The sequence below is a fragment of the Rattus norvegicus genome, chromosome 2, assembly GCF_036323735.1.
Source record: "Rattus norvegicus strain BN/NHsdMcwi chromosome 2, GRCr8, whole genome shotgun sequence".
NCBI classification, from domain to species: domain Eukaryota; kingdom Metazoa; phylum Chordata; class Mammalia; order Rodentia; family Muridae; genus Rattus; species Rattus norvegicus.
In genome coordinates, this window is record NC_086020.1 from 208,582,555 (window position 1) to 208,597,448 (window position 14,894).

The 14,894-nt window shown below is 39.4% G+C and overlaps 1 protein-coding gene across 2 annotated transcripts in view; it reads right to left on the reverse strand.

Annotated features, from left to right (window-relative positions):
• Positions 1 to 14,894, reverse strand: part of Snx7 (sorting nexin 7) — an 84,557-nt gene that overhangs the window by 54,514 nt on the left and 15,149 nt on the right. For both annotated transcript variants that reach the window (NM_001012083.1, XM_039102434.2), the window contains exons 2-4: positions 8,935 to 9,117; positions 2,388 to 2,498; positions 1,276 to 1,440 (exon numbers count right to left, since the gene is read on the reverse strand). In NM_001012083.1, the coding sequence (NP_001012083.1) occupies positions 1,276 to 1,440; positions 2,388 to 2,498; positions 8,935 to 9,105 (447 nt within the window). In that variant the 5' untranslated portion in view covers positions 9,106 to 9,117. The remainder of the gene's footprint in view (positions 1 to 1,275; positions 1,441 to 2,387; positions 2,499 to 8,934; positions 9,118 to 14,894) is intronic.

The window sequence follows — 14,894 nt, forward strand, 5'->3', positions numbered from 1 at the left end:
TGGAGTGGGTAAACTGGGACACCACCTCCACTGACTGGCTGTGTGCAGAGAAAGCTCTTTAATAAGACATGTACTTGTTATTTCAGAGTACACATGGGAGAGACAGCTACAGATTGTAAAAAAGAAACAGATACGCAGCCACGAAAATCATCCCCTGAGAAATACAGTGTGCTTAAGCAAACAACAAAACACACAACAGGGCTCACGCAGTTCTGAGGGGGCACGGCAGCATCTGTGAAAACACAGGCTTGTTTGGGATCAAACAAAAGTTAGAGAACAAAACACAGAGGAAGGAGATACACAATCTGTGAGTAAAAATAACTCCTGATTTGTATGTTTATAAGCCATATATCATGTACCCAAACGTGGAATAAGATGTTGTCTGTCTTCCTACAGGTTTTCTCTCCAAAAGGTCTTATGAAAATGCACTGGTGACCAAAAAGTAACCCCTCACTGATCAGACAACCCATGTATGTAGGAGCGCCCTGACCTCCCTGAGAAAGCATAGCCTATCAGTGGCAGCACAAACTGTATCTGCCGAGCTGTTGGTGCAGTCACTGATGTAACATGTTCTGGGTGTGATACACACACGATACTCTGGGGAACGAGCTTCTAAGGTTATAGATCGGTGGTTCTCAACATCTCCAATGCTGCAGCCATTTAACACAGTTCCTCGTGTTGTGGTGATCCCCTCCTGTCATAAAATTATTCTTGTTCCTACTGTCTATCTGAAATTTTGCTATTGTTATAAAACATAATGTAAATGTCAGATACACTGGATGTCTGATGTGTGACCTCTGTGAAAGGGTCATTCCATGACTTCTTGGGTCTTCTGACCCTCACTTATGTGTTCTGGCATGCATACGTTGACACAAGAATGGGCACATACACCTACACAACACACATCTACACAACACACACACACACACACACACACACACACACACACCATACAACAAACATTACATACACAGAACAACATATTCGTGCAAGACCAATGCAAAGAGCATCCTGTCATTGAATAAAAGTTAAGAGAACTAAGGATACGTGTACATGAAGGAGACAACAGATTTACACCTTGTTTACATGTTGATTTGGCACCAGGGATATACCTAAAATATTTTCTAATATTTCACCAATATTTTCTAGAACAATCCACTAAAACACTTCAAGGTCACCGTAGACTAATTTTTAATGGTCAGAAAGATGGAATATACAGTCTGCTGCACTCATAGATTCTCAAGGGCCTTACGAATGTAAAATAGAGCCACATACCCAGGCTTCTGCAGTGAGGAAAACCTTGAAATCCTCATTAAATGTTAAAGTTGGATGATCGGCGATCCTGTTCAGAAACTTGTGTAGTGCCTTCCTGCGGGTCTCAATGAAGTCATCGTTGAAGCGTTCCACCATGCCTTTCACAATAAACTTCTCTGGCAATGGCTGAGTACAAAAACAAAATCAACTGTGTGAGAACACATGTATGTCCATGGCAGTGGATGGAGGATGAAGATGGGACTGAGAGACAGAGGCAGATACAAACATATATGGGGGCAGAGGTCACAGAAGAGTGGTGGGGAGCAGCCAAGTATGTATGCAAATGCTCTTAGGACCCTGTGGCTCTCTGTGCCAATTTAAAAATAAAATAAAATATTTATTTAAAGCATCTGTCCAACAGCCAATGAAATGGCCCAGCACATAAAGGCCCATGCTGTCAGATCTGACAACCTGAGTGTGGTATCCAGAATCCACAAGGTAGAAGGCGAAAAACGAATCCTACAGGTTGTCCTCTGACCTGCATATAGGAGCATGTTCACACAAAAAACAATTAAATTAAAACAAAACAAAAACCAAAAGAAAAACAAACAAACAAAACAACCCAGTATCTTGCATATAACATGGCATACCAGGTTGCAAAGAATTCTGAAGATCAGTTGAATACCTCCTCGTTTATAATAAAAATGAGTTTTTAAAAGTCCATAGTGCAGACTGGGAATATGGTTCACCAAGGAAATAATACCCCTACTGGTCAGGCTGATTGATAACCTGAACTCAATCTCTGGGGGGCACATATGGTAGAAGGATAATTCCCCGTCCCTTGAGTAGTCTGAGACCTCCGTATGCATGACAGCATACCTGGGCTACCCCCACAATAAATAAATAAATGTATCATAATATATTAAAACACATAAAGCTAGTCTAGAAAAATAAAATATCATTCTATGTTATAATACTTTAAAAAAACTATAGTTAAATTAAACTGAAAATAAATGTGCCCAAGATAAGCGAAATTTAGCGGATTTAAAGGTATTATGCTTGGGATTATGATTTAGACACTTTAAAATACTGTATACATGATAAACAAGATCCACAGACCCTTATAAACTCACGGGAATAATGAGAGTGGGATGAGCTTCTTCCAGTTTCCCCTTCAACCAAAGGAAATCTTGGTAACGTCGCCTGACTTCAAACTCACTGGAATCAAACTCCCCACGAGATGTCTGAGAGAAGCAGAAAAACATAACAGCCCATACAGTATAAGACAGAAGACATTTGCTTAATTCTATTTTAGATATTATGAAAAAAAATAGGTCTCTAAGAAAACTTGAATCTTAATTATTCAGTGTTTGTCAGCCTGTATTTTCTTTTTCCAGCCATCTATTCATGCAGCAGATGAAATTAAGCGAACTTTCCGGTTTTTCCACAAAGAAAGCAAAACACCATGCTTAAATCTGAAGTCGAAACTGAAAAATCTGTCTTCCAACAGCCATCTGGCTCCCACAGGCTTTTGACTACTAGTACACTGGCGTGGCTTTCTCGCTTAGAAAGTGTGCTCTGAATGTAGGTTTCAAACATTATTCTTTTTCTTGACATGATTAGAATTCAGAATTTGAGGAAAGTTCTATTTTTAAAATCTGAAAAATAACCTGAATATAACTGAGAAGACTGTTTTCTTGGAATGTGTTCAAGTGAACTGCTTTCACTAAAATCTGCTGTTGGTATGTAAAAACTCTTAACATTTTTTTCAGAGTGATTTTGCCACTTTTTCCAAAAGAATATAATTAATGGATATTTAATGTGAAAAGATTTTTTTCCTGTTATTTCTTAGGGGAGTTTTTTTTTCCCTTGAGCTCCATGCTTAAACTCCTAAGATTTTAGCAAGTATGTTAAGTCCCCTCCTCCTAGTAAACCAAAAATCTGTGCCAATTCATGCAGCAAGGACATGGGTTCAATATCAACCTCACAGCTTCTGCTTAAACCTCAGGCCGAGATAAAAGTGGCACTTCTCTAAATCATACTTAACATCTCGTGAGAAAATTACCTCTTATACCGATGCCCCACTTAACTGGATTTTTGCATGTTAAAAAATTATATACAGTAAGGTTTTGGTTGAGATTTTCCTGCAGGAGTAAAGATGAAATGAAATGTAAAATATTGCACACCTCTCTCCTATCACAGAAAATAACGACTACCAACACGGGCGAACCACTTGAAAATTAAGCAGTTTATGTCCCAGGGTAAAGTTTTAATGGTTTAGAAAGTATTAAGAAGCTTGGGAAAGTACACCATCCTTAAGAGTTGATATTTACAATATCAGACAGTGTATCTTGGTAAACGTTCTCTTTGCAGTTGGAAAAGGTGGAGATACATCAGATGCAGCAGCCTAAGAAAAATGTTCACAAAACACCTAAAAAATGAAGTCATTTTACAAAATGACACATGATGTGGAAACAGTAAGAACAGAAAGTCTACATCCAGTAAAAACATGTTTAACAATATATATATATATATGTATATATATATATACACACACACATACACACACACACACACACACACACACACACACACTGACTGACATGTGGATGTATGTATGCATACACATCGTGCTTGCATATACACACACAAATCATCAGTTAGTCACTCTCCATGGGACTGAGCACCAGCCACTGTGAACAGGTTCATGAACAACTTCCAAAGCAAAAAACTGGTGTGACCATTTGTGACCACTAATACCAATGAAAGCATTCAAGCCATGGTCAGTGGGCATGTGATTCAGCTGTATATGCTCTCAGCCGCTTCCAAGTCTTTAGTAAACACAAAACAATCTGTTAAAAAATTCCAGCATGAAGATGCTAAACCATCTCAAAAAACCAGTTAATTCTGGCCTCTTCACTCTGTCACTGGCTTAAAGGAATTCTGTAGTACATAGCAACAATTGAAGAAGATAGAACATGAGTTAAAATCTAAGTAGAATATTCTATTTCTTTCTATGTCAGGACCTTATACTCCTCCTGCACGGGATACGAATAGCAAAGCAGATAGAGTCATCTGAGCTTAGATGATGACTAATCTCCCTACAGTAGACTTTTGAGTCACCATCCCACAACAGTCATATTTGCTAACTCATAGTCATAAGACAAACTGGGTTTGATGACAAATCCAAAAAGAAAGGACAGAGTGTGCTTCAAGAATCAATAATGTTTCTATCTGTAATGCACATGGCTACGGAGGCAATATTATGAATGCATTTTGTTCAACAAATGCAGGTATTCTGAGCTCAGAAGATTTACAAAACTGCTTTCGGGGTACATGAATGTTAATACTCAGTTCCTCAGTGGAGGACAGCAGCTGCTGCCTACCTACTATCAGCCATTTGTATGCTTCATGATGAGAATATGGGAGGAACGACCACAGTTAATCTTAGGTTTATTCCATAATCCCTAAAGGAAAGTAATCTCTATGTCCAAAGGATAAAGCTGTTCGTCCAAGAAATCACCTCAGAATGTTATGGAAGAATAGCGGGAAGGATTTTGTGCCCAGCGGGGGACAGAAATACACAGGAATACCAGCAGAGTCAACCAACCTGGACCCATGGGGCTTTCTAAGACTGAACCACCAACCAAAGTGCAGACCCTTCAAACATGTGTAGCAGATGTGCAGCTTGGTCTTCGTGTGGGTCCTGAACAACTGGAGTGGGAGCTATCCCAGAAGCTGTTGCCTATGTGTGGGATGTGTTATTGTAGCTAGGCTGCCATGTCTGGCCTCAGTGGGAAGGGATGCACCTAGACCCACAAAGACTTGATCTGCCAGGGAAGAGTGAAGGGGAGAGAGGCAGGAGAGTGGGGAGGGAGGAATGCGGGAGGGGGGTGACCAGGAGGAAGGCAATGAGCAGGATGTAAAGTAAGTTTAAAAAATAAAGTGTCCGTCTTAAGAGTAAAAGTCCTTTTCTAATGAAACAGATGTCTTCAATGTGGGAGTCCTGGGGCTCACCCTATATACCTTATAGCTGGATTACTGTGAAATGATCCTAAGCCCGGGTTATTGGTGTGTACAGGTGACTTTGTGTATGTATATATCTTTATAGACCTCAGTATGCATGAATGGCAATATTATAAAACTGAAACGGGAGCTGAGGATGTATTTCAATTCATGTCTAGCTTGCATGAGATGTGATACTCGACACTGCATAGACCAGGTAGACTGGGGTACACAAGTCATCTCAGCACCCAGGAAGTGCAGACAACTTTGGTCAACTCATCCTAGTCCGCTAGTGATTTCATGGCCAGCCTGGCCAGAAACTCTGTATAAAATCAAGCAGGGCTTTCTCAGAGAAGCTATCCACACACGCCCAATGTTTGTAACTAGTTTGTTTCTCCCTTCATATGACTTAAAATTAAATAAATATTCAGTAATTAACATCATTGTATTGTCCACCATCATCTGTATTTTGAAAGTAGAAATCTCTATGCATCAAGTGTGGCCTGACCAGAGATAGAGTCTTAGTACATAAGACTCTGAGCGATACTAATATTCAAAAATTATCTTTATAGAATGAACTTTTGCATGAATGAGTGATCATAAGCAAACCACAAAGAAGTCATTTTGATAACACAACTTACATCTAACAGATGTTTATATCTTTGTATATGTAATGTGCATTCACTGTATCTATGTACAGTTAGTAGGCTAAAAGTAATAGCAGAAGGGGCACTTAGTTTATAACAATGTGATAGACAAGTGTGCCTTATCCAAACACAGACAGGTAAAAATGTAATGGAAAAAAGTGTAAGAAAGTAAATGTTTTATGCATAAGTCTAGCTCTGCGGACGACTATGCTTTACGACTCTTACGGAGTTCTTGAGTTTCATTTTAAGATAGAAGAGAGTGAGGGCAAGGAATAATGTGTAACTTCTCTAATTGCTTTCAGGTATGTAGACTGTGTTTAAAGCATTGCCACTCAGTGAGGTCACTGCTGAGGTCAGCTGGTAAAACACATTCCAATGTCATTGTCATTAATAAATGTAAACAGTGGTTCAGTGTTCACTCAGAGTCCCCATCACTGACGCCATCTGGATCATACATCCTAACGTCATCGTTATCATTACTACTACAAAAGCAGTCCATTTAACTATGATGGAGGAACACAGTAAGAGGACTCAGTAGAGAAAGACACCCGCCGCCAACTCGCACAACCTGAGTTCAATCCCAGGACTACCTCAAGTTGTCCTCTAACATCCACATGTGCAGTGGCGACATCGTGCACATGCACTCATGCCCGCTCACCTTTGACACGCTAAATTAGCTTAAATGAAGTAGATTAAACTATGATATCAATATAGATGATTCACTGTATGTCACTGACCAGAATCAGATCTCATGGGATTTCAAGAACGGTTATCTCTGAGGAGTTCAAATGACAAGGAAAAAACTGTCTCACAGATCCAGTGAGGACGGGCAGTCTTAGGGGAGGACACACAGGAGCCTTGGGTCTGCTCTATGCAGTATTCTTATGTTAATCTACTCAGGTTTCTACAAACATCTTCAAAGTTACTACTGTCAACTTATTTAAAAATTAAGAAACTGATTTAAAAAAAAAGTTGATTAAAATGCTCAAGACATATGAAAGGTAAGAAATCTCCACTCAACTCTTTCTCTTGCTGAAACCCCTCTTGATACCACAAAAAGACAAAGACCTTATTCACTCATTCAAGGAAATAATTAGAGTTTAATTAAATAGATCCAGAGAATTGAATTTGGAACGATAAAAACCTTCCCTGAGGGGCTGAAGAGATGGCTCAGCAGTTCAGGGCATCTTAACCTCTTTCGGAGGATCCTGGTTCGATTCTTAGCACCCACAGGGCAGCTCACAAGTGTCTGTAATCCCAGGATCCAACATCCTCACACAGACATATATGTACACAAACCACGAATGTACATAAAAATAAATTTTATATATAATAAATTTATTATATATATAATATATATGTTATATATACTATATATCTATACACACACATACATACATACATACATACATACATACATACATACATACATACACAAAAGAAAACCTTCTTAAAAAGCTCACACTCCCTGAACATAAATACAAATCCACATGCACTTTTCCACTTACTATTGGGTGGATGGCAGTTACTGATGCTCACTACGCATAGCTAAATGGTTTCCATTGATTACTTCACTTAAGTCGATTCTCAGAGCAATGTTTGCTCTGAGTTCCAGAACCAGCTAGCATCTACTGAAAATGCCTGGTTTGTTTTTTTTTGTTGTTGTTCTTTTTTTTGTTTGTTTGTTTGTTTTTTTTCTCTCCCTTAGCTCTAAGAACTATGTGGCTTAGAATTGAGCATCCATTTTCGGTTTCATTTCTGTAACAACTTGATACTTTACATTTCTAAGGGTTCCTTTGAAAGAACAGAGCAGCTCTGGGAGGCACGGAGCAGCCAGAAAAGCCTTCTTAGGCAAGCAGCTAACGCCTTGAGTTTTGAGACACTCGTTCCATCTTCGGAGATGGAGTTGTGAGACAGACAGAAAAGCGTATTCGGGCTCATGGGACAAGAGGGACCTGTAATCCAGCAGAGAAACAGCTCTACCTGAGCAGAGAAGGGAGGGGCCCGAGAGTAGAAGAGATGATTCTTGTGTGCAGAGCTGGCCCTGACCTGAGGTCACGTGACCTGGCTCTGAGGGATTGCACTTCGCACTGGAGGAAAGGAGGGGCCAAGGGAAGAGATTCCATATATAATATACGCTTTCAGGAACACGGGGCCATAGTGTGGAGACTGTGCTGGAAGATGAGACTGCAGAGGCACAGTTCAGAACCCCCTCAGCTAAGGAGATGCTCTCCCGCACTAGAGAGCCAAACTGGTGATGGGTGAAACTTCCCCCCAAAAATGATATTTAACTTGCAGAGAGAAATTACCCCTAAGAAATGGACTTAATGAAACAGACTATATTTAGCTGTGTTTTGTGTAACATTAGCTTTCTTTGTTTTTGTAAAGAATGACAAACTTGGTTTTCCGAATCAGTTTCTCTTGTACTGTTGAATGAGTATTCTGCCTGCATGCTACTGTGGCAGTTTATTCTATCTAAGGAACAAACAGTATTACACTTTGTAATCCTCAGTATAAAATCCTCAGTATCACTATAAAATGTTACCATGTCCTGGTTTTAGTGATTTGTTCTCTGTATTAGAAACACAAGACTTTTCTTTTCCAAAGGAATTAATCTAATTATTTAGCTTAGTTGGAGTGTTTCTTTTGAGATAGTGTCTCATGAAGCCCAGGCTCGCCTTGAACTCTGCCTTGCCAGGGTGGCCTTAAACTAGAGCTTTGTCTGACTTAGCCTCCCAGTGTTAGGATATAAAGCATGGCCCACCACACCAGGCTAGTTGTCACTTTTATGATAAAAACTGAAATTTCTTATTCTTAGTGGTCCAACTGAAAAGGTCACTTTATAAAGTCAATTCAAATATCGAATTCCATAGGAACCAAGTAAAGGTATGTCAGATGAAATCTCCTGCCCCATATGGCTCTCATAAGAAAACTCAATGAACAAGATTCTGCAACATTGAACTGTAAGATCAAGAAGTGTATTCAGAAGCTCAAAGAGCACATGGTATTCTGCTTACTCAGAAGTTACCTTGGTTACGATCCTGTAAGTGATGAAAGTTTCAATTGTAGTGACATGGCTCTCTGGTGCATCAACTGTAATGAAGAGATCCTTTAAATCTGGTCCATCTTCAAACTTGATTTGGTTTATCATCGACAAAGGGGATGTTGGCATCATAGGGCTAAATGAGTTCATGTCCATCAGTGAGGCATCCTAAGGAACAAAGAACTTATAAAGTTAACATCCGGCACTGGGGAGATTGCTCAGTTGGGAAGGGGCTTGCTGCAAAGCATGCGGATATGAGTTCAGATCCCCTTGAAGCACATAAAAGTCATGTGTGGGGGTGCCTATCTATGATCTCATGACCAGGGAGGCAGACAGGGTTGATTCTCTGGGTTGACTGGCCAGCCATCCTATTTGAATAGATTAATCTATTAATTTAATAGATTAATAGATTAATAATTAATTCCAAGTTCAATGAAAGTTTAACTCAGAAACTAAGGTGGAGACTTAGGCACACACACACACATATAATGGATACTCTTCCTCACAGACGTATTATATATATATATGTATATATATATTATATATATTATATATATGTATATATATAATGTATGTATGTGTGTATAGATAGATAGATAGATGTGTGTGTGCATAAAAACATAAATGTAACCCACACACGCATATAAAAACTGACTTCAGAGGAAACTAATAATTTTTAATTTCTGAGATGTTAATATTAATAAAATATGGTAAAAGCAAAAAAGCACTTCTGGACCCATAGTTAGATATGTTTAGTAAGTATTTTTATAGGGATACTAAACATTTATTTTCATGTGTGCTCATAAATTCAACCTTAAAAATGATGAAAAAAGTCATAGTATTTCAAGAATTCCTTACCTTTGAATAATTTGCATTATCTCTAAAATACAAGTTGAACCTTACTCCTTAATGCAGCAATATTAAGAAGCAGGATTGAGGGTTGGGGATTTGGCTCAGTGGTAGAGTGCTTGCCTAGCAAGCGCAAGGCCCTGGGTTGGATCCCCAGCTCCGAAAAAAAGAATAGAAAAAAAAAAAAAAGAAGCAGGATTGAGTTATGAAGGTAAAATCTTAATAAGTAACATTGGCAACCCTTTGGTGAGGCTGGGGGTGGGGTGGGGCAATAACTAACCATTTTCTACTTTCTGTTTCCTACATCAGAGGACATAGAAAAAATAAAATGAAATAAAACAAAACACCATCCCGAAGCAGAGTAGTCCTGCCAGGGTACCAAACCTGCCAGGCAGTATGTGAGCAAAGTAGTAAAGGGAAAATTGTATGGCTCATCAGATACACAAAAATACAGAAAGAAGAAATTCCCTGAAAGAAAAGTTTAATGAGATAATTTCCACCTCTATAATAGGATATAATAAACTGTACCTACATGATAGAATATAATAAAATGATCCAAAATAATGCTCTGTATGTTTTCAACACCTATTTTTATTATAATTTTCTATATATAAATATAATAAATTATATATGTATATATACACACATATATATATAGTGTGTGTGTGTGTGGTGTGTGTGTGTGGTGTGTGGTGTGTGGTATGTGTGTGTGTGTGTGGTGTGTGTGTGTGTGTTTTGTGTGTGTGTGTGTGTGTGTGTGTGGTGTGTGTGTGGTGTGTGTGGTGTGTGTGTGTGTGTGTGTGTGTGTATGTGTGTGGTGTGTGTGTGTGCGTGCATGTGCGCAGGGACCTGCACAAGTCTTTACAAGCTGGCAGATCCTCCAGAGCTCTAGTAACAGGTGGTTGTGCCCCATACCATGTGGGTGTTTGGAACTATAACTTGGGTCTTCTGTATGACCACTAAACACTCCTCACTCCTGAGCCTTCTCTCCTGCCTGATGTAATAGTTAGAAAAAATACCATGGTGTTACTTAAAAAACAGTTTATAAAGCCTGTGTCCAATTGAATGCCAATGTTTATTATATGCCTGATCGAGGAAAAGGAAATAGAACAAGGGGGGTGGGAAGGAAGGGACAGAGAACATTTATCAACCAGACAGAAAAAACAGTAAGTTAGCATACGATGTTGCATAAGTTGAGACATCTCACGTCATCCCAGTTAACTAAGGTTCATCTAATCTTTTGTAGTTGGTGAGTTGGAAAGAAATGGATCCTTAAAATTTGTCCTTCCCTTACAAAGATGTTGTTCTTCTCGGTTTATATTTTCTCCTATGGGACTTTCTCTGTTCCAAATATTTTAAAAATCAATGTATTTGATTTTAGAATAAGAAAATTATATTAAAATGCCAACAGTCAACCTCGTATGTGCTAATGTTCAGAAGCCGTAAGACACATGACAGTAAGTTTAGAGAGAGTTACCTAAGTCCATTTAACAGATTTTGAACTACAGTCTCTTTTATGTTTTTTCAGCTCAGCAATGCTAGATGGCTCAATACATAATTTTAAAGTTTGTAACAATGACAAAAAGAGGATAATTGCCTAAAATGAAATACGGGATGCTACAGAACAGACTCCTAGGAAGCCATTAACAGAATCTGGAGCTCCCAAGCAAACATCCACTGGTATGCACAAAAATTTCTCTCACAAGCCATCCCATGTCAATAGTAATTTTCTAAACTGACCAGTTTTAATTTGGTAGGCAAATGTCCTTTAAATCTCCCTGACACTGCATGCAAGCCTGTGCTCCAGCCTTCTTCGTGCCCACCCACACTGTTCACCGCAGCCCACTTCTTTTACCTACTAAGTCATTTTGTGTTCTATTTTCTCTGCTCCAAATGCAGCCTTTTGTAGAGTGGGAAGAATCTGGGCTGGCTTATGAAGGCTCACAATTCTGATGCATGCCGTGTAATGTCATAAAAATATGCTTCCATATCCAGCAAAGGAAGAAAATTACAGGCTGAATATTTAGCAACATGGGTGATTTGAGTAGAAGGATTTAAATTACTATGAATCCCTCAAAAACATTCTCAAAACCTCAATAAAACCAACAATCCAATGTGTTTTAGATTTGTTCTCTCCACAAAAAGGAAAGAAAATATGATGACATTACTTAAAAATGTACCTTGACATAAATAACTGAGGGAAACGAGATACAGATGCAATTAAGTCACTTAACCTTCTGTGGTTGGTGGGTTTGAAAAGTGGATCCTTGATACAACGGTTTTTCACCTTCTCTTTCCCCTCCCCTCTCTCTCTCTCTTCCTGTCTCTCAACTTAGAAAACTACAGTTTTTCAAGACTACCTTAGTCTCTTATGCATTGGAAAAATATCTTTTTGATTTCTTTTCCCCCAGACATGGGAACAGATCTGTGTAACAAATCTATACTTGAATTATATTTAATACTCTTTTCAGCGCCAATTCAATGAAAACACATACACGAAAACAAGAAAACCGAGATCTGAATATATAATAAAGAAGAATGCCAGATATATTGCAGAAATTCACTGTGTTCTGTCTTTACCCCAAAGCAAGACAGAGAACATTCAAGTGACTTCTGAAATCAATGTCACGGATGGCAAAATCACCCACAAATTAAATGCAGGCTTCCCTGTAGTTATTCTTGGTTCAATAAGTGTTTCTGCTCAGTTCAATGGTGCCCTCTAACACAAACCACCTAGAACCTTCGAATGTGACTTGATTTGATGAGAGGGTCTTTGTGTGCCTCTGTGTTCGTGCATACTCATATATGTGTGGGTGCACTTACGTGGGGTGCTAATTTGCTTGAGGGTGTGACTATGTGGAGGACAGAGGAGGGTAGGTATCATTCCTCAGGAGTTCTCTATCTCCTTTTAGACAGCATCTCCATTGTCTCAGAGCCGGTGGCTGAACAGAGAGCACCAAGGCCTAGGTATCAACCTGTATCTCCCTAGCTCTATGCATGTAACCAGGCCTGGATTTTTGTTTGTTTCTTTTTGTTTTGGTTTGTTTTGTTGTTGTTGTTTGGTTGTTGTTTATTTACTTATTTATTTTTGTTTGTTTGTCTAGTAAACATGGGTTTGTGGGAATCAAACTAAGATCCAGGCACTTTAACAACTGAGTTATCCCTCTAGCCCTGACAAGGCCTTTATAGACCTCTTTAAATATGTTCATTTGGACTCAAGCTCCTGCACTGATCCTGTAGATTTGAGTCCAGATGCCATATCCACATTAGGTGGCTCAGGATTGCCTATAATTTTAGCTCCAGTGTAATCCAAAACCTCTGGTTTCCACAGGAACCCACACCCCTTACCATACCCCCACCACTCCCTACCCCTTCACACACACAACACCCTCCACACACACAATTACAATAGGAAAAAACAAATCATTAAAAGTAATATAAGTTCATTAAAGTGACACCTACTTGAATATAATTATTCAATATTCTTGTAAAAGTTATTTTGTAAAATGGGGAAAAGTAGATGGAATAGATAAAGAAAAGTAAAAAAAGGGAAAAGGAAGAAACACAGAGATAGCTATAGATAAAGCCCAGGCGAGGAGCCTGGGATAGGTCCTTCCCTTAGAGCCCAGGAATGAAGTCTTACTCTTGAAGTATCCCATTTGTTGCTGGCACGCCCAGGCTGTTGACCATTTGTTAGCAACGCTAGCGAACTAATACAGTGTTTCCACTTTTACCTTTGTACATAGTAAACTCCGGAGGACCCAGCCAAGGTACATGGTAAACACTGGAGGGCCGAGGCAAGCGAACACTGGAGGGCCGAGGCAAGCGTGGAAGGAAGACACATGAGGATGCAGTTGCTGACTCTGTGTTTTTCCTTTTTTGTAGGTTAATCCCCAACTCCGGTTAGGGGTCTCTGTCTCTCTCCTAGTTTCTAAACTCTACAACCGAAATAAATGAAACCCGCAACTGACACTTAAAATCCAGGAGAGCACCTCAGTGATTGAATGCTCAGAAGACAAAAACCAAGAGAAAAACATACAAAGGTGAGATGCGAACTCTCTGGGGGGTTGGGGGAGAGGTGTCCTTTCTTAATATCCCTTACTAACAAGCTACTCTGATCTCTCATGAATATACCATGAATATTCTGATAAAGCTAAATCACATCCGCCATCTGTGCCCAAACAACGATTTTCTTTTTACAAGTACAGGGGCGAAGAGAAATCAGTGTGAGAAGTGTGATAAATCAGAATACTGGCATGAAAGGGCCATGCGAATGAAAACGCTGAGGCATGAGAAACACGAACACCAAGAGACATCTGGTTAAAAAAAAACCACGCGCAATGTCAAGTGGAAGGAGTTTGAGAAGCTGTTGTAAAGAAGGACACTCATCTTGATAGACCTAAATTTAGGCTCGCCAGCTGTGTTTTGATTTACAAATCCTTCCAATCTGCCTGCTTATAATAATAATAATAAAAATAAATGAGACAGGCCCGAGAAGAGCGTCGAAGACGTGATTGGAGGAAACGCTACCGAGGCCGTTCTCTATAACGGAGCACACAACATCCTAATCTTGTTTGACATAATTTTTATTTCTCGGTAGTTTATACATCCTCGTATGCATATACCACAACTCACTTACCCATTCCTCAGTTCAGTTTATCTTTCAATTTCTTAACAGTGCTGCCTTGGATATGGCTGCGCTTCCTTGAGCTTTGTATACCCTACAGTAACATTCTGAACAAAGACATTTTTGCATAATTTTACTTGACACAATTTTCCCTCCTGGGGCGGGGGGCACGCTATATAATTACAGCTTGCTTTGTCTCCATCCCAGCTCCTGCGGAGAATTAATTACCAGTGCAATGATAATGGAAGGCAGTGGGATCCTGACTTTTCTGAAGTTTAATTTCTCCTTTGCCGTCTTTGACAAATGTCCTATGGGACCTGGAAATCACACAATAGGACGGCCATGAACATACCTACTCATTTTAACAAGGTTAAAACGAGTTGTGGGGGTGGGGCCCGTGGGTGGATGTCAAGGACCGCTGTGAGCCCTGATTGGTTGAATTCAGTCATCAGACGTCAACAGCAAAGTC